General features: G+C 50.1%; 1 protein-coding gene across 1 annotated transcript; it reads right to left on the bottom strand.

Annotated features, from left to right (window-relative positions):
* Positions 1-1,250: 1,250 nt before the first annotated feature.
* Positions 1,251-24,390, bottom strand: SHOX (short stature homeobox). Its single transcript, XM_056861983.1, has 5 exons — positions 24,066-24,390; positions 19,877-20,085; positions 9,828-9,885; positions 9,645-9,733; positions 1,251-1,719 (listed from the first exon to the last, which is right to left on the bottom strand). Exons 1-5 carry the CDS (start codon positions 24,388-24,390, stop codon positions 1,474-1,476), a joined length of 927 nt encoding a protein of 308 aa, XP_056717961.1. The 3' UTR covers positions 1,251-1,473.
* Positions 24,391-27,340: the final 2,950 nt, after the last annotated feature.

Here is a 27,340-nt window from a genome sequence, read left to right as displayed (position 1 = left end):
ACCTTTTTTTATCTCAGCCACTGAACTTGTCCACCTCTATATGACACTGACTTGGTTGTTGTTTCCTTATTTGAAAACAATTGCCAAATAATAATAACAATAATAATAATTAATACAGACTTTTGAGTTTAGTGCCCAGAAATATGGCACATGAACTGGATTCAAAATCATGGCATTTTCTCTTTTATATTTGCAATTCATATTATTTACCAATCTGTAGAAGGCTCAGAACTATATTATTTTGGCAACAAAACGGCAACTCCCGGGTCTGAGCACACAGGACCGGATAACAGTTCCTACGGAGTTGGTTATGAACAGAATAAGAATGCACAGCTATTTTTTTTCCTTTTAATCTATAATATATACAGTATTGCACTTTACTGCACTTAATTGCATTTCATTATAATTAATGCTGCATCAGTATTATGCCTTTAAAAGTGTGTGTCCATCTTTGACAGATGAATCAACCATTCTAGATCCTGTAAACCAGCATGGTTTTCTATTGAGAGATCCAGACATTTGGAAATTAAAGTGATGAAGTAAACCTGTTCATATGGCAGGAGCAACTTGGCTGGTTTCAGATGATATGTAATAAAACAGATGTGTTCATAATTGTCCCCATTACCACAAATTTGGGTCTCTCTCTCTGTCTGTCTGTCTCTTCACATACACTCTTTTGCTGTTGTTTGTTCCATGCGAAAGATGTAGCCTTTTGGACACATTTTTGTGTTATTGCTGCTTGGCTTAAAGAAGAAAACTGCCTTGTCTCAGATCTGAAATTCCACATCTAAATTCAAACCAGTTCTGCAGCAGCGGTAGCAGCAGCAGTCCACGGCGATGGAAGAAATTCATGGGATTGAAATAATACTGTTGGCAACAAAGAAGAAACATCATCTTAATGGAGACCAGCCCCACGGATACTTTTTAAGCTTTCTTGTTTCAATGTAATTGGTGATTTTTCAAACGGTGTTTAAAGTTAGGCACATGCACAAAATAGCAAAACTGGCAGCAGCAGACAGGATGATCACTTTGGCCAGGGTCAAACTCCAAGTGTTCCAAGAGTCACGGGTTTCACATGAGTTGGTGGGTTTTCCCCCTCACCAACTTTCCTCCAAAGGTTGTCTGGATTTTTGCTTTCAACCAACGCATACTGTTGGGATTCAGGATGTTCTCGCCCTAGCAATATTTGTCTGACGGCAATGGAACGGTTTAATAACTAGCACTAAGTGCCCTTTTGCAAACGAGATGGCCAAGTGGACGAGTCCTTCAGTCCTCAGATCAACTGAATAAGTTGCTGAAAGGAAGAAGGGGGGAAGGATTGGCCAGTGCGGATCGTCTCGAGAAGTACTGACAGGCCTTTTGAAAAGTAACAACTGTCCAGATCCCAGCCAAGCTTGGAGATGGGCTAAAGGAGATGAGGAGGGAGAGTTATTGTCCATCCTTGGCAACAAACAGGCGTCTGGGAAGGAAATGTCAAAGCCCCAGGGCCTCTGCGTGTTTCCTGGCCTTCAGCCTCAAATCCGCGATACTTGAGTTTTTGCTGTTGCTCTTTGCAGCTGCAGCCACCACGGCAGCTGCAGAGGCAGAATCTGCCAAGGAAGCAATTGGGAGTCCAAAAGGGGGAGGAGGGAACATCAGGTAAGGGGCATGCGCAGCCAGGTGAGGGTGGAGGTGAGGGTGTGCATGGGTGACTCCTTCCAGCTGCAGCTGAGCTTGGACCTGGGGAAAGAACCACACAAGAGAGTTAGGCCTGGTCTGCACAATGCAGCTGACCACGTTCCTGGCTGGTGACATGATGTCTGGCAAGTGCAGTGCAAAGGATGATATGTATTGTTGGTGTCAAGCATTAAAAAAAATCCCTTGCAATGTGTGCGTGTGCCTCTCGGAGCTCAGGAATTTTCATATCCTATGAGTCGGTGCTAACTGTCTAAAGGAAGTTGTGGAATCCATCATTTTGAAAGAGAATCATAGACACACAGACAGCTGGATGTCTCCATTCTTTCAGGTGGTCTGGAAACAGAACTCTATGGCCACCTGCTAATAAAAGTGTCATTCCTAGGAGCATAATGCAAATGTTCTAATTGCCAAAAGCTTAAAATATCCCATAATCATCATGAAATCATCATGAAATTCTTGAAGTTGATGCTTGCAATGGCAAGCCACCAAATCAATATGCCAGATCCAGGTGATAACTCTTAAAAATGAACAAATATGTCAAGTGAAAAGAGATATTCCTTTGTGATTACTATATTGTCTAGACTAGACCTTAGGAAAGGGAATTTTCATGATATAGTGGACAAATGGCCCAGCATGTCAGTCAATAGCTGGTCATCAAGAGCAGATGTAATGCTGTTCAGGTGTGGCTTTCTAGGGGAGAAGGCAAAGAAGCATAGCTTATAGTCCCCTTGGATACTGGGACGTTTTCTGTGGTTGGAAGGGAGCACCAAGATCACTTTTTAGGGAATCCATCCTCATCGGTTCAAATGGGTAGCCAAGTTAGTCTATGACTACAAACATAGCTCCTTAAGGACAAGTACAATTTTATTTTGAAGACATGGGCTGTAGTCCACAAAAGCTTGTGCTGGGATAAAGCAAGGTTAGTCTTCCCAGTGACACAGATTTCTGCTTATCATGATCATTAAATAATTGCACATAGCAGTACTGCCTTGCTTTAGGGAACTTTAGGGAACCATGTGGCCTGGTGTGGCACTGAGTGGGCATGGATTTCCTTTAGGGTGGGGCTTACCCTGAGGACCTTGGCTTCCAGGCATCCAAACACTGTGTGTGTGTGTAAGTGCCGTCAAGTCGCATCCGACTCATGGCGACCCTATGAATCAATGTCTTCCAAAATGTCCTATCTTTGACAGCCTTGCTCAGATCCTGCAGATTGTAGCTCTCTTTGTTGAATCAATCCATCTCTTGCTGGGTCTTCCTCTTTTCCTGCTGCCCTCAACTTTTCCTAGCATGACTGTCTTTTCCAGGGTCAGTTCCAACACTAGTAGATATTAAATTATCTGCAAGTTCATGCAGAAGAAATCTGTTTCCTTGCACGGGGAAGATACAGTGCAAGGAAGACATTCTCCCAATGAACAAGAACAAAGAGGAAACAAATGCAGTCAGGATGTGTTTTATAATTTAAAAAAAATTGTCTGCATTTTAATCTACTGCTCACAGTCCCTCAATTTGGGCATGGCAATCAGCAGAAATCTACTTTCCAATATCCCTTTCCTTGTTACATACCCCTGAGACAATGCTAAATTCCAAAGGGGTCATCGTGTTGATTTGCTGAACCAAACCAAAAAGGAGTCTTGAGAAATCTTTTAAAAACTAAATATTTATTATGTCATAAATAAGAAAATGCAGTGTTGCACAAAGAAGAAGAAGAGTTGGTTTTTATATGCCGACTTTCTCTACCACTTAAGGAAGAATCAAACCAGCTTACAATCACCTTCTCTTCCCCTCCCCACAACAGACACCCTGTGAGATAGGTGGGGCTGAGAGTATGGAGAGGTGGGGCTGTGACTGGCCCAAGGTCACCCAGCTGGCTTCATGTGGAGGAGTGGGGAAAGAAATCCAATTCACCAGATTAGCGTCCACCACTCATGTGGAGGAGTGGGGAATCAAACCCAGAGTTTTCCAGATCAGAGTCCACCGATCATGACAGGAACCTTCTTCTAGCAATAGCTCAAACAAGATGAACACTTCCAGGGAGGACAGGAAAGTTCATTTGTTTGTGTGTCTATAATTTCCAGTTTAATTCCCTGGGTGGGGAGTGGGATAGAGAAAGACAGGGCTTTCTCTAAAGTCTTAGACTAGGATACGGGAGACAGAGGTTCAAATCCATACTCTGCCATGGAAGATTAGTGGGTAACCTTGGGCCAGTCACACACTCTCAGCCGACAACACAGGGTCATTGTGAGGATAAAATGAAGGAGAGAACTGTGTAAGTCCCTATTGGACAGAAAGGTGGGGTTTAACGAAGTAAATAAATAAAGGAGATACTGCAGTTTGAAAAGATTAGCAGTGCAATCCGAAACAGAGTTATACTCCTCTAAGTCCATTGTAGCCAATGGCTTAGAAGGGTTTAGCTCTTCTTGGGACTCCATTGCAGCTCATATCAACACCCCCAAACCTTAACAGCAATACTTGCAGCCCCAACCTCTGCAGAAACCACTCTGCAGACCCTATGCACTTCATGGGACGCTTCAGCTAAGGAAATTGGGGGGGGGGGGTTGAATCTGTTTAAGGCTTCATTCTGTTCACTGCTGGATGCATACTGCTGCATTCTCCATCTGGTCTCTTCCCCTTTTTCCTATTTGAAGGTTTTCTGGTCAAAATGGCTATTTTAAGATGTATTTATTTATAGCCACCTATAAACACTCTGATAAAGGATTCGAAATAGCTAGAGAGGCTTAGCTCACCCTGTGTTGGGGAGGGTGTCCCCAAGGGTTGCGGAGTGGAAAAACAAACGCCTGTGGGTGCTCGTGATTAAAATTATCTATTCCACCTCTGATGAAGTGTGCTGTGACTCAGGAGAGCTCATGCTGGAATACATGTTGTTAGTCCTTAAGGTGCCACTGGACTGGATTTTAGTGCTACAGCCCCCAGGAATTTAGTGCTACAGACTATCAGGGCCACCCAACTGGAATTATTGAGTCTGGTGTGCGAGAGAGTGGCTATTCAATACTTTTAATTTGTTTTTAGAAATTGCTAAGTGCCTGTCAGTCATCCTAGTGCTTTTGCATTCATTGCAAGCAGCCTTACTTTTACACCCCCCCTCCCCCCTAGACAGAACGCTGCCTGTGAAAAGGGCTGGAGAATTTGTGAAAACCATAAAGAAGCACTGATAATTGGGGGGTGGGGGGAGCTTGGATATTCTTGCACACATAAGTCCCACCCGGTGGTCTTGTCTGGGGGTTCGTTTATTTTCTCCATCTCCTTCCTTGCCTGTAGCAGGAGAAATCCTTTCTATCCCAGGCAACTTTAACCTTGTGGGGAAATAGGGACACTTCCTTGGTCAATTTCGTTCTGGTCCTTAAGAGGGGAGAGAGATGAAACTGACAAGCCAGCATCCAGGCAATTCTATGCGGTGCAGGGTAGGCAGCAGGCCAGGAAATAAGAGCCCCCCCGCCCCAAGATTTTTGGGTCTCTCTTTACTTCTCCCAGTTTTCTTCCAGAAACCCTGGGGAAACAAGCTGGAGCCAGCCCTACTTTCCTAGCGCCTCCCTCGGCGGCAAGGGGCACTTTGGCAGCAATCTGCCAAAGTCATGGCTTTGTTTTGGTAGGGCCTCCTTCCTTCCCTGACCTTGGCCTGAAGGCGTCTAAAAGTAGAGCTCACCTCTGCCACGTATAAGCTAAACAAGCTATAGCTTAGGGCCCCACTCTCTTGGGGGGCCCCAAAAAAATGTAAAGGAAAAAAAACTGGATGTACATTTCCAAAATATCAGATAAAAAACAAATAAAATAAAACCTACATACAGCAACAGTGTTTTGTGTTGTGTAGGCTCCTATGATGTAAGTAATGGGCTCCGCCTGCTAGCCTACACCCTTCTTAATTGTATTTCAGTTCAACAATTACTTTGATAAAATACATATTTTGTTATGTGCAAATGGCTTTAGATACCTATTAGATCCATAAATTACCATATAGCATATACGGTTTTCAACACAAAAAACAGCGACAATTTGTTGTTGACAAAGGACAGCTGGACCTATAAAGGGCCCCATTACCTTCAATAGCTTAGGGCCTCACCAAACCTAAATCCGGCCCTGCCCCAGGGACTGCAAGAACCGCCTGCTCACCCCATGCGCCCTGCCTGGCGACAGCCTGTGTTGTCGAACTGAATCTCACAGGCGGCTTTTCTGACCAAGTTTGTTTAAAAATCACACCAGGCTCTTTGAAGAAGGTTGCTCGCTACCAGCACCCCTGTTCTGTGACCAGAGAGCGCCTGTGGGATCTGGGGTACTGCTGGAGATCTCTGTATAGGCCTAAGTCTACATTTGTAGATGTCAGCCGAGGAAGCTTTCCACGACATGCGAAGATCAAGGTTATCACGGCCCCTGACTGGAGACCAAGACGCCGTTTCCAAGCGCAGCAGCTGGCTCGGTTTAAAAAGCTGGCAGCCCTCCTGATCCTTGTCCTCCGCCATCAGCAGTGCAAACGGTGATGCGGCGCAGAAAGCGAACCTTCTTCTCCGCAGTTCTAGATGGGAAGTTCTGCCTTGGATTTGCCACTCTCTAGATGCACCTTTTCCCCATCTGAATTCTCAAAACTCTGCATGTGGGGGGCTTGTTTTTGAGTTTTGAGAATTCGGATGGGGGAGACGTGCATCTAGAGAGGGGCAGATCCAAGGCCAAACCTCCTGTGCATAAATGGCACATATAAATGTCATGCCTGGACTTTCCCAAGATGTTACCGCTGTTCTTGGAAAGGAGGCAGAGGCGGCTGCTGGAATAGCTGCTGGGACTTCTGCATCCTACCCTCACCTCCGCGCACCCCCAACCACTTTTCTTTTATCTGCAGCTTGGAGGGGAGGGGCTGTGGCTCAGTGGTGGAGCATCTGCTTGGCATGCAAAAGGTCCCAGGTTCAATCCCGGCATCTCCAGGTAAAGGGACTAGGCAGGTGGGTGATGTGAAAGACCTCAGCCTGAGACCCCTGGAGAGCCACTGCTGGTCTAAGTAGGCAATACTGACTTTGATGGACCAGTAGGGTTGCCAGATCCCTCTTCACTACCAGCGGGAGGTTTTGGTGGCAGAGCCTGAGGAGGGGGGGGTTGGGGAGGGGGGCACTTCAATGCCATAGAGTCCAATTGCCCAAGCAGCCCTTTTCTTCAGGTGAACTGATCTCTATCGGCTGGATATCAGTTGTAAAAGCGGGAAAGCTCCAGTTTCTACCTGGAGGTTGGTAACCCTATGGACCAAGGGTCTGATTCAATATACGGCGGCTTCATGTTCATATGTTCATGTGTGTATTTCTGCCTAGTGACTGACCACTTCATGGATCTGATGAAGTCAGCTCGAATTCACCAAAGTCAATGTTGCAATTACTTGAGTTCGTCTTGAAGCTGCCCCTGGAGTCCTGTTTCATCCTCAAGGAAGCCCCCTTGAACTAACCGGATCCGCCCCAATGACTGGCAACAGGCGCTCCCTCACCAAGGCTATACCCAGGCCTTCTTCTGACCTGAATCCCTGCTATTTAGTGATTCCTTCCTACGCCCTTTCCTTTGCTCTCATTTATTAATGCTTTCCGCCGCCTCTTGTCAGGCTAATGAAGATTTATTTTAAAGGCAAAACTGGAGGGCCAGAAGATCACTTTGATCTTTGGTACAGCGCAGAGCACAGCGGAGGAAGGTATCGGCTGCAGTATAATCTTGATCATAAAAACCCCCTACTCGCTTCTAACCTGTATAGTGCTTTAGATGTCCAGAGGAATTCATATACAGTTATCTCAGTAATCCTTACAACAACATCCCTATAAGATAGACAAATATTACACCCCCTGTTGCAGATTGGAGTTTACACTTGCCTGACTGTTTTTCTGACATGCTAGGTTTTCCTAACCCTAACCCTGTGGCGCAGAGTGGTAAGCTGCAGTACTGCAGTCCAAGCTCTGCTCACAACCTGAGTTTGATCCCAACAGAAGTCAGTTTCAGGTAGCTGGCTCAAGGTTGACTCAGCCTCCCATCCTTCCAAGGTCAGTAAAATGAGGACCCAACTTGCTGGGGTTAAAGGGAAGATGACTGGGGAAGGCACTGGCAAACCACCCCATAAAACAAAGTCTGCTTGGTCAACGTGGGGATGTGATGTCACCCCATGGGTCAGGAATGACCCGGTGCTTGCACAGGGGACCTTTACCTTAGGTTTCTCTTTTGTTTTGTTTTTTAAGAGAGAAGCATACAGTCATGCGAGCCACTCCGCTGCTATCCCAGAGCCCCGTTTAACACCTCTCTGAGAACCAAGCCAATGTTTGTCAACAGCTACATGTCTCAAACTGGTGACTTTGGACCTTTCGACCTAACCTGGTGGGTGGGTAAAGGATTGCATTGGTGGGGTCCTGCTGAAATCTCTGAGGACGCTAAAGGAACGCAACATTCTGGGATATAGCAGAAGGAACCAGAAGGGCAGCACCTCTCAAAAAAGTTTTCTTCATCATCCTAATCCTCACAGAACAGTCAGTAATCCTTACAACAACATCCCTATAAGGTAGACAAATATTACACCCACTGTTAGAAAGGTGCAGTATAAATCCCCATTGTAGAGAAAGGTGCAGTATAAATTAAGTTAATGAATATAGTTTAAGATGGGGGCACATAAAATGTCAGTTGATGGGTGAGTGGAAAGGAGAGAAGGAAGCAGGGGAGGGGCTGTGGCTCAGTGGTAGAGCATCTGCTTGGTATACAGAAGGTCCCAGGTTCAATCCCTGCCATCTCCAGTTAAAGGGACCAGGCAGGCAGGTGATGTGAAAGACCTCTGCCTGAGACCCTGGAGAGCCACTGCGGGTCTGAGTAGACAATACTGACTTTGATGGATTCAGTATAAGGCAGCTTCATGTGTTTATGTGTTCGAAAAAGAAAGAAAACGCCCTCTGAGGTTTCTAGGGCTAGGATGACCGTGTTTCTTCCTGCTCTTAAACAGGACGCCTGAAAATCAACTGGTGTTCATGGGAAGGCTGCATCTGTTGGATTTCTAACACACATCTATGGCAGGTACTGTCAGGCCTTTGCCTTTTTTTGGCTGGAGCAAAGGCTCTTGACATGAGTCAGGCCAGGTTCTGGCCGCATGTCAAGTCCTTGGTTCTCATGCCTATGAATGTCTGTGTACAGTTCCGCTCATCCTGTTTTCTGCAGCTGTGGTGTTTAGTCTGTCTTCCTGGGAACTGCTTATCTCAGGGTTGCCTAGCAATGTTTACCTTTTCAGTCCGTAGTGTTTTTAACATGTAACCTGCCTGTGTTCCCCATTACTAGCCTCACCTGCCTGTAGGCAGTCAGTCCTTTAATCTGTCTTTTTGTTCCTAATAAAGTATTACTGCTTCAGAGCTACCTGCCTGGATGAGTTTGCTTATGGGATGCTAGGGACAGAAGTTTGATACTGACAGGTACGGGGGGGCCCCACACACACACAGACACACCAAAAGTGATAAAAGAGCAGAGTGCAAAACCCAGTCTTGGTCCTTAAATTGGGGCAAATGAAGGGAGTGGGTTTTTCCCACCAGTGCAGCGGCCCTAAACACTCTTCCTTCAAATCCGATTGGCGTGATGGGGGATTATTTCGGAGTCAACTTTCTTAGGGTGGGCAATCGCCTCTGAAACCTCTTTTCCGTACCGAGACTGTGTTACCTAGTGAAATGAGCTCTGATTCAGGAAAGCTTGTGCTAGAATATGTTTGGTTAACCTTTAAGATGCCTGGAGCCTCCTGCAGAACGTGGGCAAAACTCGCAGCCCTTTCCCCTGGGAACTGAGCCATGGGGCCAGGCTTCCAAATGCGGAAGGCGTGGCTTCCTGGCCCCACCCCCGCAGGCATACAGCAGGCTGGGAGGGCGTGCCTCTCAAAGGCCCTGCCCCCTTGGCCTCAGGAGTATTGGCAGCAAGTGTCAAGGGAGACAGGCGTGAATAGGAAGGGGTGAATAGGAAGAGAAACGAGCTACCTGCTGGAAAGGCATCCTCAGGGCCCCCATGTTGACGTAGGGCGCCACCCGGCAGGCGTCTAAGTGGCTGGCCGTCCCGAGGATCACCCCTGCAAGCAGAGACACGCCGCGGGTGAGGAAGGAGCCTGGCTGAGCCCAACGGGCGACCCTCCTCGCAGACCCTCCTCGGGGAGCGGTACCCACCTTTATGCATCTGGTTTTCTTGCTTTCGGCATTTGGCTCGTCGGTTCTGGAACCAAACCTTCCAAAGAGAGAGAGAGAAGAGGGGTCGTAACAGCTGGAACAAGAGTCACAGGAAAAAAGCATCATGCTAGGAAAAGTGGAGGGCAGCAGGAAAAGAGGAGGACCCAATAAGAGATGGATGGACTCAATAAAGGAAGCCATAGCCCTCAATTTGCAAGATCTGGGCGAGGCTGTCAAGATAAGGACATTTTGGAGGACTTTGATTCGTAGGGTCGCCATGAGTCGGAAGCGACCTGACAGCACTTAACAATGGCTGGAACTAGGGGGCAGTCGTGGAAGCTGGAAGCCCAGGCCAAGTTTGGTCCTGTTGGGGGGGCAGATGGGGAGGGGCCGTGGCTCAATGATAGAGCCTGTGCTTGGCATGCAGAAGGTCCCAGGTTCAATCCCCGGCATATCCAGTTAAAGGGACCAGGCAGGCAGGTGATGTGAAGACCTGAGACCCTGGAGGGCCGCTGCCCATCTGAAGAGACAAGACTGACTTTGATGGACCCAAGGGGTCTGGTTCAGTATAAGGCAGCTTTATGTGTTCAGATGCCGTTCCAAAGGGGTCTGACCTCGCACTAGTCTCTGAGCCTCCTCCGCAGGCATAGGGCAGGATTAGTCACAAGAACATAAGAAAAGCCCTGCTGGATCAGACCAAGGCCCATCAAGTCCAGCCGTCCGTTCACACAGTGGCCAACCAGGTGCCTCTAGGAAGCCCCCAAACAAGACGACTGCAGCAGCACCATCCTGCCTGAGTTCCACAGCACCTAAGATAATAGGTCTGCTCCTCTGATCCTGGAGAGAATAGGCTGACACACTTAAAAAAAAAAACTGGAAGGGATGGGTAAACTGATGAGAAGTGATTCAATTATGAACAAGGAGCAGGGTGGTGAGATGGGTCCCCCCCCCCAATTCACTCCAACTCCTCTACACTGACAGCAGATGGGGGCACACGTCATATAGCTGCCACCCTATGAGCGGGCACCGTGCCAGATCTACAGCATAGCTTCCCGCCGGGTGTCGCAAGAATACACACCATTGCGCCGGGGCCACACGGACTCAAGCGCCAGGCTTCTGTTTCTGATCATGCAATGTGGCCTGCCTTCCCTGAAGATCGTGGCTTTCTGTTCTCATGAGGCGCAGGAGTTCTGTGCGTGCCCGAACCTTGCGCGCCGCGTCCCATTTATCTTGCATTGCGGTCGGCAACGCAAGATAAATGGGACGTGGCGCGCAAGGTTCGGGCACGCACAGAACTCCTCATTCTGCAGCTGGGAGAGACTACTTTAGATTCGTTCAAGCTGGAAGGACCTTGTCGAAAACAAAAAGTCCATTTATGCATGGGAGGTTTTGCCTTGGATTTGCCGCTTTCTCGATGCACCTTTTCCCCATCTGAATTCTCAAAACTCTACATGGGGGCTTATTTTTTGAGTTTTGAGAACCCAGATGGGGAAAAGGAGCATCTAAAGAGCAGCAAGTCCAAGGCAAAACCTCCCATGCATAAATGGCTGTAGCTGAATCTATCCAGGAGTCAGACAAGCATACGTCACAGATACCATTTCCGTTAAACCTCCTTTCCCCATTTTAATTCCCGATGTAATCCGTATTCTTCTACATATTGTTATGATGCAATGAATTTGAAAAGCACCCTTTGCCAAGAGCCTTGGAGAAAGACCTGCGTACCAACCCTCGGACTACCCCACCAGCAGTAAAAGGGTAAGCCGCGGTTTTTAAGCATATTTATTCTAAAGTTAGTTGTTATTTCAATGGTAATTCCTCGCCAGAAAGTGTATTAAGCAGTCCCAGTCCTACGCAGAGCGACACCATTCTAAGCCCACTGATTTCAATGGAATCAGAAGCGTGTATAGGATGGCGCTGTAAGAGTGGCAAACAGTGCCGGGTTTATGTATAAGCTAAACAAGCTATAGCCCCACTCTCTGGGGGCCCCCAAAAGGTTAAAGGAAATAATAATTATTTCACTATTAATATACTTCTTCTTAATTGTATTTCAGTTCAACAATTACTTTGCTAAAATACATATTCTGTTACATGCAAATGGCTTTAGATACCTATTAGGTCCATAAATTACCATATAGCATATATTCAACACAAAAAACAGGGACATACAAAGGGCCCCATTACCTTCAATAGCTTAGGGCCTCATCAAACCTAAATCCGGCCCTGGTGGCAACCTTAGTGACCTTCCCAGCACGGTTACTGAGCCTAACCTATTTCACTGGGTCCAAAGGAGAGTGTTGTTAGCTGCTTTGGGTCCCCAACGGAGAGGAAAGTGGGGTATAAATGGACGGGGAAAAAGCAACGCAGCCATGACATGGGTATTTCACCCATGGCATGGGTATTTCTATTTCAGCTAGAACTAAGCCGCCAGTTGTAAAGAGACCCCACCAAACCTTTGGCCTTACCAGTGTATCTGTAAGGTCAACAAAGAGGACCAGTCGTTTTGGGCTGGGAGGGGTCAGCAAACCCCACTTTTATATGCAAGACTCAGCTGCAACGAAAGCAGTGCGTTGTAATGACAGTTTTTGGAGTTGCTTTTTCATACCTCCTAGATAACCTTAACATTCTTATTTTGATCTCAGCGAGACATTGTTCAGGGCCGACCTGGCCATGTGAACAATGTCATTAAAGTGAGTAATAACCTTAACATTTAAAAAAAAGGGCAAATCAATCATAACCATGTTAAGGGGTATTTGTGCATGGGGCATCTGCCCATTTTACCGGTGAGAACACTCGTCACTCTGGGAGCAGAAGCGGTGAGTTTGCCCCGCCTATAGATCTCTCGAGGAAGGACTGCGGCAGAGCTGCAAGGGGGCAGGGGCTGCTCCACACCGGCCCCGAGACTGTTCCAAGAGTTCCTAATACCACGGGCCACTGGGGGTGGGAAAGGGAGTACCCCCATGGCTTGGGCAGAAAAAGTCATCTGCCCAAAAGCCAGGTGGAGAATAAGCAATTTGTGTGTGTTAAAGTGCCATCAAGTCGCTTCCGACTCATGGCGACCCTATGAATGAAAGTCCTCCAAAATGTTCTATCTTTGACAGCCTTGCTCAGATCGTGCAAACTGAAGGCTGTGGCTTCTTTTATTGAGTCAATCCATCTCTTGTTGGGTCTTCCTCTTTTCCTGCTGCCCTCAACTTTTCCTAGCATGACTGTCTTTTCCAGTGACTCTTGTCGTCTCATGACGTGACCAAAATACGATAGCCTCAGTTTAGTCATTTTAGCTTCTAGGGTCAGTTCAGGCTTGTTTTGATCTAAAACCCACTGATTTGTTTTTTGTTTGTTTGTTTGTTTGTTTTTTGTTTTTGGCAGTCTATCACTCTCCTCCAACACCCCATTTCAAAGGAATCTATTTTCTTCCTATCAGCTTTCTTCACTGTCCAGCTTTCCCACCCATACATAGTAATAGGGAATACGATGGCATGAATTAATCTACTCTTGGAGGCCAGTGACACATCCTTACACTTCAAAATATTTTCTAGCTCCTTCATGGCTGCCCTTCCCAGTCTCAATCTCCTTCTAATTTCTTGGCTGCAGTCTCCCTTTTGGTTGATGGTGGAGCCAAGGAATAGAAAGTCTTGAACAATTTCAATTTTAATAAGCAATTTAGGTCCTGTTAAGTGTGTATTGTTATGATGCACATCAAATAAATTGCAATATAACAACACACACACACACACACACATGTTGGGGGGAGGGAATTCCACCGCAGACTGTAGGGAGACTGAAGGGCTGATGGACACCTCGTTGTTGCGCATCAAGAATCGCATTTGGAAACCCTTTCCCGGAACTCAAAATCAGACGGCTGGAGGGACATTTCGGGCACTTTCACACAGCCCAATTAATGCACTTTCAATCCACTTCCAATGCACTTTGAAGGTGGGTTTAACAGTGTGAAACGGCAAAATCCACTTGCGAACGATGGATCGTTAAGACGCACTGAAAGTGGCTCGAAAGCTCCGTTTGCCCCACGGCCCTGCTATGTGGTATTTCGGATTTCTGGGACCTTTGCGTTCAGGAAGGAATCTCTGTGTCAGCTTGAGCCGCCGGGAACCCTTCTGGAGTGACTCCTACCAAAGCCAAAAGCCAGAAGTTCAGCTTTTTTAAAAAAAAATTATTATTTTTTTAAACGTTTGTTTCTAAGCCTTGGGTTTCATTTTCTCCATACTTTCGAGCATCCTTCAGGCTCGGACTTCCAACAATCCCAAAAGTCGTGATTCTCGGGAGCAGCGAGAGTCGGATCTCACGGCTGCGTCCTGGGAGCGGGAGGTGCCAGATACTTCGCATCCTCCTCCGGGCTGGCCGGGGCGCTTTTCCTCCTGCGTATCCCTCCCTACACCGGAGCAAAGCGGGCCTTCTCTCGGCCCCCTTGGAGGGAAGCCGGAAGAAAAGGGGTCCCACTTCGCCCCGCAATTTTAAGCCGTGCCCCCCAACGTCCGAAAAGTGGTCCTGTGAGCTCCGTGTTACTGTTTCGAGCAGATTTCTTAAAACTACTGTGTGTTGTGTTAAGTGCCGTCAAGTCGCTTCCGACTCATGGCGACCCTATGAATGAAAGTCCTCCAAAATGTCCTATCTTTGACAGCCTTGCTCAGATCTTGCAAATTGAAGGCTGTGGCTTCCTTTATTGAGTCTTTATTTAAAACTACTAGTTAAGAACTATTGATCCACAACGGGACGAAATCCAAAGATGGGTAGCCTTAGCCTATATACGTTTAGTCGAAAGAAGCCACTCCAGGATCGGGGAGAGATCACAGGCAAGTGCGTGTAGGCGTTTACTCGGAAGTTACCGCCGTGGAATATAGTGGGGCTGACTTCGGTGGGAACATGCCTGGGGTGCGCGATTTCGACCGGTTGCGGCTGCAATCCGAAACCAAAACCCGCCGAGACCCCTGCACGGTCCCCACATTTATCGAGCCGCGACCCACCAGACCCGAGGGAATCGACGCAACTGAACCGAGAGGGACTTTTTTCGAGTGATGTGTTGTCTATCTGTTTATCAAACCGTTTAATACCCCGCCTTTCCTCTTGGTTCAAGGCGCCTTACAACAATAACCAAAACGCCCCAGTCTAAAGGCAAGGCAGGCACGCAGCCGCGCCCATCTATGACACAACACAATCCTTCCATTCCATAAACCTTTAATGGCATAGAATATACTCAATATATGTACATCTTTCCAAATTTGAGTTTAAGGGATTATGTTTAATCCTGCCGTCCAGGTTGGTTCCCCCCCCCCCAAAAAAAAACCCACTGTAATCCTTCCCTAATTCTGTAAACTCTCCCCTTATTCCACAAAGGCAGAATTGGGGGTGGGGGTTTGTCAGCGCCCCTGTTGAGTATATATATATACTCTATATATATATACATCTTTCCAAATTTGAGTTTAAGGGATTATGTCTAATCCTGCCATCCAGGTTGGTTCCCCCCCCCAAAAAAAAACAAAACTGTAATCCTTGCCTCATTCTGTAAACTCTCCCCTTATTCCACAAAGGCACAATTTGGGGGGGGGGTTGTCCCCGTGTCTCCCTGGGGTGCCCAACAGCCTGGGAAGCGTGTTCCAAGAGAGAGAGACGTATTTTTTTACAAATGTGTTTCCAGGATGCCGCCTCCCGCCCGGGGCTCAGCGCAGCGCCCCCTCCCCTCTTCGCCCCGCCCCCCCCCGCCTTTTTTCCACTCGCCCAGTCCAGCGTCCGGGTTAATTAACACTAACTGCGCTTCTCCCCCCCCCCGCGCCCGTTCTCGCCTCCCAGCTTTCTTCCGTGCCCTTAATGATGGCTATTTACAACGGAGTAATTAGTGCAAAGAAAGGCTTCCAGAGGCATTCATTATCCAGGGGTACTTAAGCGGGACTTGGCCTCCTTGGCGCTGGAGCAGGTCGCTTCGTCCCGCCGCCGCCCCCTCCCCTGCCTTGAATTAATAGCTGCAGAAGGGAGACGGATCAAGCCCTGAGAGCACCCACTATCTCCCCCCCCCACAAACACGCACCCACTATCTCTCCCACCCAAACACACACAGGAGCGCCCTGGACCCAGGACCAGCACCCTTTCCGTTCCCATTCCCTTCTCCAGCGCTGCCTTGGCTTCCCCCAGTAAGGTAACCCAGCAGGCAGCTTTGGACAGGCGACCGCGCCCCGCTTTCCTGGCTGTCCCTTGAAGCCTGTGGGGTTCGAGCCGACCCTCAATGGTTTTCCTTCCCCCCCCCCCCACGGTAAAATCCCATCCATGTGAATGCAACTCCGTTTCCCAATTCGGGGGGAGGGGTTAGACCGCGCCCAGTCCTCGGCCCAAACACCTCCGTCTCGAACTCGGGTTGGACTCCCAGCTCTCTTTGCCACAATGGGAGTCCCACTTCCAATGAAAACTCCCCCCCCCCTTACTAAAACGAACTATCGTAAAGAACAAGATTATTTTGCCAACGGGGATCCTTGTATAACGTGCCTTAAGTATCTACTGCGACCCTTCACCGTTAGTATGAATTATCAGTAGCACCCTCCGTGCCACGTTGAAAGCCCCAAACAGCCTTTTACTCACTTCGTTTAAATCCAGATCGGTTAGTCCGGGGGGGTTAAGCCAAAAAACCTTTTTACCATTCTCTAGCTCGTTATCCCAGTTATTAATTCGAAGGGGGTTTGCCTTCAAAGAGATGGGAGGCGCCGATCTTCCGCTACCCCGATTGTGCGGTCCGAAGCCTGGTTAAATGCATTAAAGGAGAACTAATCAGGCAGCTAATAGCACGTCCCAGGGTGACGCCCTTTACTTTGCAGGAACGAGCCCGGAGCGACCACCACACACTTGCCTCGAAACAAACGCGGGGTTGAACTCACGGGAGGTTTTGCCTTGGATTTGCCGCTCCTTGGATGCACATTTTCCCCATCTAAATTCTCAAAACTCTGCAGGGAGGCTTGTTTTTGAGTTTTGAGAATTTGGCTGGGGGAAATGTGGATTTAGAGCGTGGCAACTCCAAGGCCAAACCTGCCGTGCGTTTTCACCCCTTAAGGAAACTACCCGGGGAAATCCGCGCGGTCGTCTGAATCCCCCTGGCAAGCGCCGGAGAGGGTTTTTGCCGCCTTCCGGACACTGGGCCATTTATGCATGAGAGGTTTTACCTTGGGTTTGCCGCTCTTGAGACGCGCATTTCCCCCATTCAAATTCTCAGAATGTAACAATAAGCCCCCATGCAGAGTTTTGAGATTTCGGATGAGGAAAATGTGCATCTAGAGAGCAGCAAATCCAAGATAAAACCTCTCCTGCGTCAATGGCCCAGGTCTTTGGCTTGCTGGACTGGGAATTGTTGGCACAGGGTGGCTAGGAGATGGCCTGGTGGGGTAACTAATCCGGGTTAAAGGGGGAACAGGGCTTGGGGAAGGCTGGCTCTCCCCAGGCGCGGCAGGAATCGCGCCCCTTCCCTTTCAGCTCTGGAAAGGGGGGAAAGTGAAGAGGCATATAAAAGTGATGCATTAGCCGGCGCGCACCGCCATAATAAATCAAGGCGGGTGCGATTCCCGATCAGTTCCAACTAGTCATGAATATGCTAAGTAAAGCGCAGGACAGTGTTTTAGACAGTTATTTCTTCATTAAGGATCACTCAGTGATTTCTTTCACAAATGCTCTAATCTGATTTCCTTTTGATTTCCATTAGAGACAGTGAATAATGACATTTAATTTAGCCCTGCGCCATAAAACCCGAAGATATTTGCTCGTAATTGAATTACTGCCTGCTCCTCACTATGGTCTCATAACTTTCAATTATAACCCTGACAGCTGGGCGATATGAGTTGCCGGTACAACACTAAAAATAAAAGGTTAATAAGGAGAAGCTACCGTCGGAGCTCCCAATTTATTTACAGCACTTTTCCACACTAAATTGAAACGAGATCCTTTAACAGCAAGGGACAGGCGCGGCAGACTGGGACCAGGAAGCGATTCTGCCAGCATTAAAAAATATCTTTGGGGGTCTCCGCGCGCCCCCCTTCTCCCTTCCCCTTTTCTCTCTCTCTCTTTTATCAGCAAGAAGAAGCCAAGAGAGCCCCATTTGGCGGATCAAGCCGTGTTTGTGTTTTGATTTAAGGATTCTCTGTAAAAAAAAAACCAAAAAACGGCCCTGGCTCGATTGCTTATTCTCTTCCAGTCGCTTCTTGCGGGAGGAGGGTGGGGCGAGGAAGAATCCTTTTTCCTCTTTTAGAATTCCCACCTGAATCAAGATAATCATGTGAAAGAATGAAAAAGACTTAGCGGGGGAGGGGAGGAAAGGGGGAGGGGAGGAAAAGGGGGTGGAATATCTCAAGACCTGCAAACACTCGAGACACCAATTTTCCTGCAACTATGAATATCCTGTTAAGGTGCCTCGCTGCTCCGGTAATAAACTACTTGAAAGGGAGAGCGCGGAATTCAATTACAAGTAATTTTTTTTTTTTAATAGAAACGCTACCAGTAATTTATTTTTATAGAAACACTACATCAAGGCTCTGGCGGGATATTATAGGGCCCGGGCGAGAAGGAGCTGGAGCGATGACATAAAAGCTGATGTCCCCTTCAGCCAAAGTTTAATCTTTTCATTCATTTATCTTGGACGGTTAGATCAATCTTCGGCGGCGGGGGGGGGGGACGGACACACCCCCCTCCGTCGCCCTCAGAGAAACCCCCCTCCCACCATCGTCTTTTAAAGGACATCAAATCAGAAACCCCTGTCCTCTTGAGTGGGATTTTAGTTTTTAGGGTTTTTTAAAGAAGAAAACAGGGCGAGGGACATTTTTAATACATTTATTAAAGGGGAAATGTGGAGAAATCCCCAAGCCTTGTAAAAGTTAAATGACTTAAGCTGAAGGCAGAGGGTTAGCTGTCCAGAATCGGATTCCTACCATTAATCCTTGCACACGGGCGTTTCAAAGGCGTGACGTGGAAGTCACCCCCCCAAAAAAAATCAATACGCCGACGCGACGAACGTATTGGGGATCGCCTTGAGACCGGCTCTCCGGGTGCCCATTCCCCTCCCCTCCCCACTCCTCAATAGGGAAATCGAGGAACCGTTCAAGAAAAGAACAGGAGCTCCAGTCGAGCTTGTTCTTCTTTGCTTGCCTCCCCCCCCCCCCCAAGGCTTTGTACAGGCTGGCCTCGTCGGTCCCCTTTTCTCTGCAGCGTCTGCCGAGAGAAATCGATGGGGCCGTGATTGCTCCGGCTGACCCCCTAATGCGTGTGCGGGTTTCCCAGTCCGGCCTCTAACGAACCATCCCCGCAGGGCGGACCTTTGAGAATACTCAACAGCACGCCTCCCTGGGCCAAAATCTCAGCAAAGAATCTCAGCCTATTCTGCAGGGGTTTCTTTAAAAAATCTCAGCCTATTCTGCAGGGGTTTGGGAGACAGGCGATTTGAAGGGAGGGGTCGGAAAAACCAGGGCAGATGGAGGCCCATGAATTTCATACCCTTGTTATGCAAGTCAAACGGAGGGCCGCTTCCCCCCACCCCGCTGGCTCGGGATAATCCAGTCCCAAAACGCCCAACGAGCCTAGCTTGATCCACCCCAATTGTTCTCCTCTTCCGCATCAGCAGAAAGAAGCACTTTTAAGGCCATTTATGCAGGGGAGGTTTTGCCTTGGGTTTGCCGCTCTCTAGACGCCCGTTTTTTCCCATCCTCAGATTCTCAAAACTCAACAAGAAGCCCCCCCATGCAGAGTTGCGAGAATTCACATGGGGGAAAAAACGCGCATCTAGAGAGCAGCAAATCCAAGGCAAAACCTCCCATGCGTAAGCGTCTAGTTGCTGGCTGAGGCGCTAACCAAGAATCCGGTTGGTTTCGGATTGGCTGAAGGGGGCTTGGAGCCTTCCCTGGGGGCCCGAAGTGCAGGGGGGGCCTCCGGCAGCCGCTCTCCCCAGACGGCACCCGGGCATCTTGGCCTTGCCCGCCACGACGGCCTTGGGGGGGGGGGGGTCCGGCGCTCCAGATCCGGAGCGAGACCAGGAGGGGGTCTCTTCGGCCCGTCCCCCCCCCCTCTCTGCTTACCTGGACGCGGGCTTCGGAGAGCCCCAGGCGCTGGCTCAGCTCCTCCCGCATAAAGGCGTCCGGGTAGTGGGTCTCGTCGAAGAGCCGCTCCAGCTCGTTGAGCTGCTCCAGCGTGAAGTTGGTCCGGCTCCTCCGCTGCTTCAGCTTGGTCTGGCCGTCCTCGTCTTCGGACTTCACGTCCTCCCGCTTGTCTTTGCACTCGTAGATCCCTGCAAGGGAGAAGGAAAGGGACGCGGCCCCGTTGGACACCGGAGGAGGCCTCGGAGCTGCCCTCCGAAGGACTGGGGCGGGGGCGAAGAGAAACCCTCCTAAATGACTCAGCGTGCGGACTGCACAGAACGCTTCTTCTGGCCGAAATCGGGTCTCGTGTTCTATACATGCAACGGGTTTTTTTGGTTTTTGTTTTCGGTTCTCTGATTAACGTTAATTCCCAGAGTTTCATCGCATGTTTGACCGTCCAGATTTTTTTTTTAAGTCTGTAAGAAGAGTAGGGCTAGTATGCATCTTTAGACATGACTTTATTCCCCCCACACACACACACCCCAGAAACAAGTCTCCAACCTCTAGCTAAGGTGAGCCGCTGTCCCCGCTGAGCGCACACAACCGGTCACCTCCAGTTCCCGAAGGCCCCGTCTAGCCATGTAGGCCAGCCTTCGACCATCACAGCTATATGACGCCTGGCCCTGGTTTTTTTTTTTGGGGGGGGGGGCTGCACTGCCTATACACACCAGAGCAGAGTTATAGCACCAGATGCCCCCCCCGCCCGAGTCTCAGCTTGGCGGCGATTTAAGCCCCAGCGAGCTATTAAAAAAGGAAATGACACCCTTGGGGGAAGGGGGCCCCCAGCTCCTAGCTTGGCAAGCTCCAATCGGGAAAAGGATGCCCTGGGGTGGATCGGGGCCTCTGCCTGCCACTGGGGGTGGGTGGGCATATTGCTTTCTAAAAAAAGATATTGGGTGGATTCAAACGCCAAAGCAAGACAGAGAAAGTTGAAGGGTCTGGTTTAAATATATATATATATATATATATATATATATATATATATATATATATATATATATATATATATATATATATATATATATATATAGACATTTAAACCTCTGCGAGAGAGGCTTCGCTCAAATCGAAGGCGCACCTGGCATAAAAGCGTGGACTAGAGGCAAGGCAGGGTGAAGGGAGCTTCGCGGGGGCTACACAGGAGTCGGAGACCGCGAGAACGGGACAGGAGCCCGGCAAACGGACCAGGCGAATCGGGCAGCTCTGGTCCCAGCAGGGTCCCGTCGCTGTTTGCAGGCCCAGGAAGGAAGGAAGGAAGGAAGGAAGGAAGGAAGGAAGGAAGGAAGGAAGGAAGGAAGGAAGGAAGGAAGGAAGGAAGGAAGGAAGGAAAGGGGGTGCTCCTTTGGCAGGGCAGGCCCGTCTCTGCCTGCCCTGAGGAGACCCCCACTAAGGCTCCCAAGGAGATCTCTTCCTCCGCTGCAGCCCCCGGGGAACGCGGCCTATGGCCCCTTTGCTCCATCATCCCTGCAGGGCTGGCCTGCAGGTCTTCTGCTGAGCCCTTCTTTTTTTCCTGCCCCGCATTGGCCAAGCATCCCGTTTCAAAGGGACGGCGGGGCGAGGGGGCTGATGGAGGGGGGAGGGGAGGGAGCTTTGAAAGCCCCCCCCCTGCCTGCTTTGAAGGCGGCGGGGAGCCGGCAGGGGAGGCTGACTGCGCAGCTCTCCTCTTGGCTTTGGCGCCTCGGGTTCCTCAGGCCCCGGGAAGGCGCCGCCAAGGGAAAGGGACCGCCCGATCCAACCCCTTTCTTTCCTGGGAGCTCAGCCCTACGGAGAAGGTCGGTGGTAGTCCCATGCTCGTTCAGGACGCTCGGGGCGGCGGCTTCCATCTTTGGGCCGCCACCGACCCAGCAGTCCCCAGATTTCCAACTGAGAATCAAGAACAAACTGTGTTAGGATCGAGGCCAAACACGGCTGCTTCCTTTACTGTCTAGCTCTGTTGCCAAAGGGTCCCCCCCCCTTTGCTGTCTCTCTCCCACCCACAGACCCCCAGAAGGCAGGACACTCAGAGCCCAGATTCCCTTGCGTGGAAATGTCTCATTCAAACCCACACGAATTATTTCCAAGGACACGAGTTTAGGGTGGTAATATTGGAGCTCAGCAACGATTTCCCTTAACGGGTAAAAACCTTTGATTTCAGTGGGACACGCTGGAAAAATTAAAAGGAGCTTAGTATTCCCGCGCAGGTCTCAAAGCCAACATCAAGGCGAACCTCTACAGCATGGACATTACCAGAGACATCTTTCCGTTTCCTTTAGGGGCGACGTGATGTTTTCCTTACAACGACGTCCAGGGTGGGGAATCAAAGAGCAGGATCCCGTGATGGTTTTGTATTGCTTTTGTGTTTATTTTTATTTTTTTGCTTTCTGGCTATAAAACTGATCAGACAAAAGGGACACCATTTCAACAGAGCCTGTTGTCTCTAACGGCCAGATCTCTCAACAAATTATCCAGAAGTCACTTATGCTTATTTCAATAGAATTGACTTCCAGACCGGTGTGTTTGATCACAGCATCCCCCCTTTTTTTCCCATTAAGGTTCGAAGGGCTCCCCTCCTTGCGATTCTTTTGATGAATACAAGTCTCAGCGTCCCAAATCATTCACAAATATGGTAATGATTTTGTTTCTGTAATGTTTACCCGAGACGCCGGTGCTAGACCTCCTCTGTGTCATTTGACCTGTAATAATTCAAATGCAGACTAAAAATGAATGATTATATATATATTTAGAATACATTCTAGAATTTAGTATTTAGAAGAAAAAATATTCTAAATACTAAATACATTCTAAATACTGTACAGCAGCGTGTAGGGTGAATTTATTTGCTCATCTTGCAGTATCGTCGCACCAGACTATTCAGCATGTATGATCGTGTTTGTACAGGGATATTAAGCAGAATTTAAACTATCACTAGGGCTTGAACGTTTCCCTGATATTGGAGAGGGTTTGACATATACAAAAAAATATGCCGAATTATGAAACGTACGCAAAGGCTGAGGTTTTAAGGAGCCTGCAGTTGTTGTTTTTTTAGCGACAAGGCCTTTCTTGAAAATGGTGATTTTGAAAGAGGAATGCAGGATATCTGAAATACCTTGATGCAGAGACAGGGTCGGTTCCAAAGCCCAGTTTTGATTTCCGGAGTTCAAGGAGCGGAAGGAGACAGCCAGGGGAAAGAGGCCTGGCCGACGATTAGGGGTTCAATTGTCCCTCCTAATTTTATTTTAAAAAACCTGGCTTGGCGGTCGTGTCTCTCCGCCCGATGGCCGGGGCACTATTTGATCCCCCCCAGACAAGCCCAGGAGACGCAAAGCCTGTCCCAACCACCGAAAAACACGTTCTCAACTTTCCAATTAACTCCCCGGCCTGGGCCCATTTCAAATGCCTCTTTCTCTGGGAAACTGTGAATGAAAAAGAGCGGTCAAGGCGAGGAGGGAAAACTCGATCTAACAGCAGGGACTTGAGAGGAAAGAACTGAGCCCTGGAAAAACTCACGGAGAAACAAAACGGGGTTGCATTGAGAAAACGGGGGGTGTCGCCACCTTCCCCCCCATCTTCCTCTCTCTCTCCCCAACCTTCTGTGACCCCTAAATTTCTGGCACACACCCCCCCTTAAACTTAGCTCTAATCGAAGGGGCTACACAGAGGCGCAGTCCCAACCAGATGCCCTTGCTCGGTGAAAGCGGACTCTTGAAAACTAGGGCAAGAGTCCAGTAGCACCTTAAAGACTAACAAAAATATTTTCTGGTAGGGCATGAGCTTTCGTAAGCCACGAAAGTAGCTGTATCTGAAGAAGTGAGCTGTGGCTCACGAAAGCTCCTACCCTACCAGAAAATATGTTTGTTCGTCTTTAAGGTGCTACTGGACTCTTGCCCTTTTTGACTACTGCAAACAGACTAACACGGCGACCCACTGTGAATTATCTTGAAAACTAAGCAAAGGGCAAAAACGATTTCCAGCCTCGGCGCCCTCCTCCTTCCTCGCCTATTGTTCGGAGCCGAGGGGAGGGGAAACGGATCGGAAGTTCCCAACTCTCTCTCCCCTATTCTAGCTTCTTTCCAAGCTCCGGGAAGTTTGGCCCTCTCCAGCCTAGGGATGGTCGCCTTGTTGGGGGGTGGGGTGGGGGGCTGCCGCTTACCTTCGGCGGTCCTGCCGGCGTGGTTGAAGTCCTTCAGCTTGTCCTTGTCGCTCTCCGGGTGCTCCTTGAAGAGGTGCACCGGGCAGTGGGCGCCGCTCTCGGCCAGGTCCTGCAGGCCGGGGCCGTCGGGGTGGGCCAGGTCCCGCGAGCGCGCCAGCCCGCTCTCCAAAACTTCCCGGTAGGTGATGGTGTCCTTCTTGCCGGGGCCCCCGCCGCTGCCCCCGCCGCTGCCCCCGCCGCTGCCGCCTCCCCCGCCGCTGCCCCCGCCGCCCTCCTTGCTTTTCTGGTCGAAAGACTTGGAGACAAACGCGGTGAGCTCTTCCATGGCGAGGCGGCCGGGCAAGGGCAGGGCGAAGCGAGCCTCCTCCCCGCTGAGATCCACTCCGGAGCCCCGACCTCGTCCTCTGGCCAAGCGGCGTGGAAGGGTGCCGGGGCAGGGGTGCGGGCGGGCCGGGGGCGTTTTAAATCATCCTCGTCCTCCGCCACCCGGCCGCCAGAGCGCGCGCAGAAGACGGGGCGCCGGCCAGGGGTTCGATCCCTCCTGCTGTCATTGATGCCTTTCAATGGGAGATCCCACTATTTATACCGGGCTACCTCGGCCCAGCCCCCCCCCCCCCCAGCTCTCGCTGTCTCCAGCAATTACTGCCTGCTCCATAGTCGCGGGCGGACGCGGAGGAGCGCGCTCCCCCACCTCAGGCCAGCAATTGGCTTTCTTTGCATTTCATCACGCTTTGGCATCCCTTGCACCTTGATTTAGGGGACAGCCAAAGAGCTGAACGAGAGGGGGGGAGGGAGGGAGAGAGGGAGGGAGAGAGGGAGGGAGAGAGAGAGAGAGAGAGAGAGAGAGAGAGAGAGAGAGAGAGAGAGAGAGAGAGAGAGAGAGAGAGAGAGAGAGAGAGAGATCCAATGAAACTCCCCCCCCTCCTCTCCCTCCAGCCTCCTCCCAAACAGGTATCTCTCTGCATTCCCCCCCCCCTCTCTCTCCCAGAAAGGAAACACCGCCAAAAAAATAAAAGTCGGGGAAGACTTGATTGGCTCGAAGGAGGCCCTTCTCCTTAAGGACTCGCGCTGGGAAGAAAGGCTCGTCCGGTAACTCTTGCTAAACAACCGGGAAGGGGGAGGAAAGGCAAGAGAGAATCTGATTGTTCAATAAAAAGGTAACATGCCGGGCAAGCTTGCAGGCGTGCGATCCTTGCACATCTTCGCTTATTTCGCTCGCCGTGGTTTTCTTTCTTCTTCTTTTTTTGAATCTAACGCGGTCGCCTCCCCCACCTCTCCCCCCCCCAAAAAAAACAAATTCTTTGCAAATGTTGCTTTCTGGCTTCTGGTAAGGAACTGGGGGGGAGGGGGGGCGAGGAGCCTCAAGGCGATTGTCTGTTTGGTTGGCAAGGGACTCGGAAGGGTTGGGCGACGCAGCAGGACGGGCTTGGCTTCTGCAGAGGACGGCGGGGGAGGTCCGGGGCGGCCCCGTTTGTCTGTTGCAGCCGAGACAGTCAAAAAGGTCCGCGGGCCCCTGCTGGATCCCTGCCTCGCTCGGGGCCTAAGGGAGGCCCGCTTGGTCAGACGCAGCTGGCCCGCGAAGGCCACCCGTGCCTTGGTCTTCCTCGGACGGTTTCGGCCCTCGGAAATGCCAGAAGAGTCACATATCTGTCTATCTGCTCATGAACAACAGCCGAGTATGAAACTGCCTGTATTATTATTTTGAAGTGAGGGGGGGGGGGAGAACCATTCAAACACGTGCTGGACACAGATATCCCTGCCGCTCCCCCCCTAGGAAACCAATCCGGCTGCGCTTACCTCCGGAACTCTAAAGGTGTGTACGCTGAACACGTGTGCAGCTGGAGTCTATGCATGGTTACTCGGAAGGAAGGAAGGAAGGAAGGAAGGAAGGAAGGAAGGAAGGAAGGAAGGAAGGAAGGAAGGAAGGAAGGAAGTCCCGAGGGCCTGTCCTTAGGGCCATATCCCGAGCCTAGCAATGCTCACTCAGAAACCAGCCTCGGGAGTTTAATGGGGTTTGGGATTTCAGCCCTAAAATGCCCTCTTGCCCTCCCTTCCCGGGAAGTAAGCCACGACAGTCGGCCAGGCTGGCTCCCAGTACATCGCGGCGAATCCGGCTCCGGCCGTTGAAACCAACCCCATTGAAACCAATCCCATTAAACTCAGGTTTGGACTGCTAAGCGGGTGTCATTTTCGCATCCCGCCGCCTCAATTCGCACTCAGGCGGCAGCTTGACCCAGCAATGACGTTTCTGTCCCCTATTAGCAAAAGTGCCGAGATAACAGCCCCATATCAAGTGGAGGCTCCCCCCCCTCCCCCTTCGCCGGGGCGGAAAGAGGATGGACGTGAATGACCACATCCCCTATCGGGACGGGATTAACCGTCCTACAAAACGTGTGTTTTGGTCCTAGTTCCTGCACCGCTCTCCCAGATCCCTAAAACATCCCTTTCAGCTCTAGGATCCTTAACGGGAGAACTGGTTAATAGAGCTACCTGTGTCATGTTCTGCTTGTCTGGAGCACTGAATCATTGTTTCCTTTCTAACACGCCTCCTTCTCTCCCCCCCCCCCCAAAGCTGACTGCCATCCTACGCACGCTTACCTGGTAGAAAGCCCCATTCAACACAGGGGGCTTGCTTCCGCGCAAACGTGCATAGGATCGCGATTTTCCATGTTAGTCGCTTGGAAAGAAACGCCGTGGGTCGCAGCAGAACTTTTCTAGCTGGCGTGTCTCGGGCCAGGGTGCAAGAAGCCCGGGGGATGCCTGGAAACGGTTCCCAAGCAGCCAGGCGCGCTCCCTTTTCCGCTGGGCCCCCTCCCCTCCCCTCCCCTCCCCTCCTCGGAAGGCTGTTCCTAATTAATGCTGGGCTACCCACAACAGCAGCCTTGGCACCTCCGCCAAGGGAGACGGGGGGGGGGAGGAAACAATTAATAAAACGCGGCTTTTTAAGAGGAGATCAATTCCAGCGTGGGTTTTAAAATAATTATCTGGAGGAACGGGGATTGATCGTTTGATCCCGGTGCCTCCGTCGGCTCTCGCCTTCTCCCACGGCGGACAGCGCCTTGAGCCAGCGGAGGGAGACTGGGAGGGGGGGGGCTTCGATCGGAACCAAGGGATCTGGTCTCCCCGCCCATGCCAATCAGGGGCCAGTAAATAACCCATGGAAATCGACTGTCGGCGCTGAAACCATCAAGGGGCGCCCCCTCGATGCTTCTGCCTTCTGGTTCCCAAGACGCTGGGGAAATTAATTGTCCGGGATTTCTAACCGGTCTCCTGGA

The sequence above is a fragment of the Euleptes europaea genome, chromosome 16, assembly GCF_029931775.1.
Source record: "Euleptes europaea isolate rEulEur1 chromosome 16, rEulEur1.hap1, whole genome shotgun sequence".
Taxonomy (NCBI): domain Eukaryota; kingdom Metazoa; phylum Chordata; class Lepidosauria; order Squamata; family Sphaerodactylidae; genus Euleptes; species Euleptes europaea.
This window is presented reverse-complemented; position numbering and strand designations above follow the sequence as displayed.